We start from the raw sequence: 4872 nt of genomic DNA, 5'->3' as shown, positions 1-4872 counted from the left end.
CACATGTTGGGACTTGATGTCTTGTTTGCTCTTCTTTTCTTGAGCTCTGGTAGTGAGAGTAGATGCTTCATCAATCTTTTTTCTGTCTAGTTCCTCCAACTTTCTACTACCTGGTTTGTTTCCTATCACCAAGTTGTGTATTGGTTCCTCAATACACATGGCCTCAAGGTCTCCTACATAATATGGAGTATCTACCTTTATTTTTGCTATGGGAAACTTTCTCACTACCCCATCAATTAGCACACACAGGTATATCTTGTCTGTCATCTGATCAAATTTGAATTGTGTATACAAATTCTTTAAGATGTATTCACAGTATTGAAGCACCAACTATATTTACAAAAAACAACAACAAAGAGTAATTTTATAGACTGAAATACATATCTATATTTAACTATATATATATAAACTTTTGGTACAATAATCTTTCAGTTTATTTTAAGTGATCCATTTGGAGTTCTCTTTAAAGGCAGTTAATAAGTTAATCAGAAACTGATGGTTCTACATAACATCTGTAAATTAAAAACAGTTGTATACTTAATACCTTATAATAATTTTACATCTTTTCTCAAATCTCAAATGTATATATGGTTATACTTACATAAATCTGCTGCACATTATGGGAATACGTAAACCACAAATCTTAAAACATATCATTAGTCATAAAACTCTAATGTGTATATCATTGAGCGAAAACTCACTGGCTTCTTATTGCTGTTTACCTTAATATCTGAGACCTCACAAAGGAAGCCAAATGTATGGGTTTAGTACAATAAACTATTAAAAAGTATTTTTAAAGATTAATTGTAATTCAATGACATGATTTTTTTCATTACATAATTTAAAATCAACATTAAAACAGGACTGAGGTTTTATCTGTTTAAAATAATAGAATAATATGCTTTTCACATGTCAGTAATATTATTCGTGCACAGTATGGAAGTAAGTCCAATTGGCCAAAGAGAATCACTTTATCCATCACAGGGTCCAGGGTACATATGTTTCATCATTCTGCCTTTATCCCCAAAGAAGACAGATCCATTTCCTAAGGCTTTATCACTTTTTAACTGCCATCTAACAAACTTTTTTGATCCAATATACTTTTACTATTATAACCATGACTTATGCTGCAGAACAGTAGATGAATAACCACTGCAACCACACATGAGCCCACACCAAAGTATCATCTACTTTAATTTTTAAGTTGCCAAAACATTTTAGCATGTAATAATAATATGCCTCTAAGGCACAAAAGTGGAGAACAAAACCAAAAACAGGAAGAAAAATTGCTGTTTGCAGCAAAACTTCCTCAAATCAGTAGTTTTTTGTTTAAATGTGACTGATGCCAATAATTCAGCTGACAATAGTGATGATAGGCCTAGTACCATTGGCATTACTCAGGCAGAGATGGACAGTGCTGAAACAAACTTAGCTACACCTGAAGAAGAATGAGGTGGTGTATTGGAGTAAAAAGAACTTGACAGTGACAAAACAAGTGATGAAGCTGCTATTCTTCAAGTTGATGACAAACACACTACTGGCAAAGGTAATTTCCCTTTATGCATTATGGAAACCAAGAAAATGATATATCAAGAAAGCCATTGTTTCTCCCCATATTGTTATCACATTACAACAAAGGCAGCAGTCAAACTGCCACACAATTGGCTTTGTTACTCGCATAAATTAGACTACTCCTATTTCAAACCCTGCTGGTTATTTGCTGATAGTAGTATACCTTCATATAATGTGGATTGGCTTAAAGAAGTAGAGACTGGAATATCTAATAGATGAAACTAAATTTCATAAAACATCAAGAATACATTTAGTTTCTTGCATAGTGTACAAGCAGTGCATAACATGGAAAACTGATGAAGATTTAGAAACACAAATACTGAAAGCATAAACCTCTGTAAACATGTTTTGGAACATCTCATTAATGGAACATCTTATATTATTAATGTGTAGTAGAGCTTTCAGGAGGCACCAAGAGGTTTTAAGACATGCTAATAATGGGAATTTTATTTTACGTAGTGGCATTATTAGCTTACTATGATCCGGTGTTGAAGCAATTCATTCCTTAGCCCAGTTGTTCGAGTTGCTAATTTAATGAACTCATTAATGCTTTGCCAAAATGTAATGAGAGGGATATTGTTGATGAAATTATGTCTGCACCTTTCTTCAAACATTACAGTCAACTAAATAAACTGTTGCACTAAACTTGATTAAAAATAAAATTGAATAATTTGCTGGGAAAAAAATGGCTATCACGTATACTATTACTTATGTTTACACAGGTACAAATTTTAAGATGTACTTTTTGTGTTCAGGGTTTTTTGGTATGATAATGGTTGCTTTTATAATATTCCAATAATATAATTGATATACATGCAGAAAACCTCAAAATGAAATAATTAATTGCTGCATCCCTTTGCCAGTAGTAAAATGCACTGGCAGTCATTTACTATGGCAGTAAAATGTTGCAGCAGTAAAATGTTGCAGCAGTAAAATGTGGCAGCAGTAAAATGTCATAGAACCAAACATTATCTACTCAAGCTACAAATCCCTATTTTGACATATCATCAGATCTACCAGTGTTCTAGCCATTCCTGTATCAACAACAAACTCTGTCTCTCACTCTTGTACACCACCCAGCTCTGAAATGGTTGGGCTGACAAGTAAGCCTTATTGTGCAAGCTACTCACGGCCAAACCTGACTTGGGCTCTATTCATTTTCCAGAGTTATGGTGAAAGTATTTACCACTTGCTGGGACTCTCCTAACCCTGTTGAGCTATTGGTTATTCAGCCAACTTACTAAATGATATAAATTATTTTGCAAAGCAACAGCATCCTCCTCACAGCCAGTAAAACTGAAAGCCTTAGTATCATTAACAGATTTAAGCTCTTTATTGACCTTTTTTTTAATGTGTCATTGACATAAATCAAAAAAGAACAAAGTTCCCAACACTGAACCCTAAAGTACACCACTTGTGACATTAATTTAGTTTGATTGAATTCCATTTATAGCAACTTTCTGCTTTACGTTCCTCATGTAATCGAGAAGTCTTTTTTTTATTACCACTAAATTATATTTCTAGGATTAAAAACAAAATTTTACTTTGCATATTGCGGAAAAACCCAAACCAATTAAAGCAATATTTGCTTTTATGAAGTGATGACATCATGCTTTATCAGAGACCTATTGTTGTGATAAAATATTTTTTATTTTTTGGCTGTAATGATAAATTATGAAATGATTTACCTTATGTGGTACTTTGTTTTGCTTATTTTGAGGTAAATATCTTTAAAAGGATATTTTACTGTTTCTTTGTTGAAGAAATTTAATGTAAAGTTTTCAGTTTCTTTAAAGCTAAATTATAAAAGAGAGTGGATTATGCTTAAATTATTAATGTAAAGGGACTGTCTTTTTTTTATTCTCATTGCAGAAAGACCTATTTAAGTGGGAGGAGATAGTATTGCAAAAGGAAGTAACCAAGGTTGCTCATACTGTCCAGATCCTATCTTCACTGTGTGCAAATAAACCTAAAACAGTGAAACCTTGCTGTGAATTTTATCTTTCATGGCTGTTACTGGGCCTATTAATTGGAACATGTCTGCTGATCATTTTGTATCCTCCTCCTCCATGATTAACTGACATATTCTTTTAATCAGTGTCTCAACTTTATACAGCACATCCTCGGATACAAGATTACAGGCTGTGAGTATTATACATTATTAATAGGACACATGATTATGAAAGTCAGGGTTATTGTACCAAGGACCTCAGAAATCAAGTTTGGAACCCCTACTACAATAACTGCACGGATGACATATAAGGACATTAAGTCACAGCTGAAACATTTTCAGTTGTAAGAGTCAAAATTGTAATTACTATCTAGTTATACATGAAATGTCCATGAATATAGGGTCGAGGTTGTAACTACTTTGTACTACAATGACATCTTGGACACATGATTCAAAGTATTCTGTTTTTTGTATTCAGTATTAAATGGTACATATGATATCCATGGATATATGGATCAAAATTTTATGTGTACAACTTTTAAAAGTATGTATAACTTCTGCCTAGAAATGCTAGAAACAAACCGAATGACATGTGTGACACCCATAAACATGTAACTCAAGGTTGCACATGTCAATGCTGTGAACAGCAAATATAACATTCATGAATATACTGGTCAGTGTTTTGAACATTAAATTAAATTCGTATATCTCAGAGTATGAAAACTTAAATTCTTTCTGGTTTCTACCTTTGTAATTTTACTTTTAATTAAAAATACCTGTAATGCAATATTGATTTTCATAAAACCAGTGTGTTAAAATGTATGTGTCACTATTTCTACATAGATAAAAGATACACACACACAAACATATATATGGACATAATGTGTTTCAATATTTATTCTCTTTCATTTGTAGATCATAATGTATTTTGAAAATACACTGAAAATCTTGACAATCATAACATAAAATTGCATTAAAATCATGATTAAGTATTGTTACTTTTATATGATCTCCATAGTGTGAAAAATTCAAATATTGTGAGCAGTATCATTTTTAATTTTGACTAATCCACCAATATTTAAATGCAAAAAGACTTTTAGTTTTATATTCTGTTTCATTTCTTTAATGTAATATTTTATCTGATGCTTTAAATATAATTTATCTAATATGTTATTTCCTTCTTTTTTTTTATTGCTTGTACACAGAGGAGTAGGAAGAAAAACATGGGCCCCAGTGCAGGTTTTCATTGTGGGCTCCTTGCTAATAGCCCTTTTAAATTTGAACAAATAACATTTATAAACAAGCCATTTCAACAATTTAAAACTTAATAACATTTAACTGTTGAAATA

General features: G+C 31.9%; 1 protein-coding gene across 1 annotated transcript in view; it reads left to right on the top strand.

Annotated features, from left to right (window-relative positions):
* LOC106472608 (leucine-rich repeat and calponin homology domain-containing protein 1-like) overlaps window positions 1-4341 on the top strand; it is a 41047-nt gene extending 36706 nt beyond the window's left edge. The window contains exon 6 of the mRNA XM_022401158.1: window positions 3445-4341. Within this exon, the coding sequence (XP_022256866.1) occupies window positions 3445-3645 (201 nt within the window). The 3' untranslated portion in view covers window positions 3646-4341. The remainder of the gene's footprint in view (window positions 1-3444) is intronic.
* The last annotated feature ends 531 nt before the right edge of the window (window positions 4342-4872 follow it).

Source organism: Limulus polyphemus, unplaced genomic scaffold, assembly GCF_000517525.1.
Source record: "Limulus polyphemus unplaced genomic scaffold, Limulus_polyphemus-2.1.2 Scaffold5465, whole genome shotgun sequence".
NCBI classification, from domain to species: domain Eukaryota; kingdom Metazoa; phylum Arthropoda; class Merostomata; order Xiphosura; family Limulidae; genus Limulus; species Limulus polyphemus.
The sequence above is the reverse complement of the archived record's forward strand: the minus strand, read 5'-3'. Positions and strand labels throughout refer to the sequence as shown.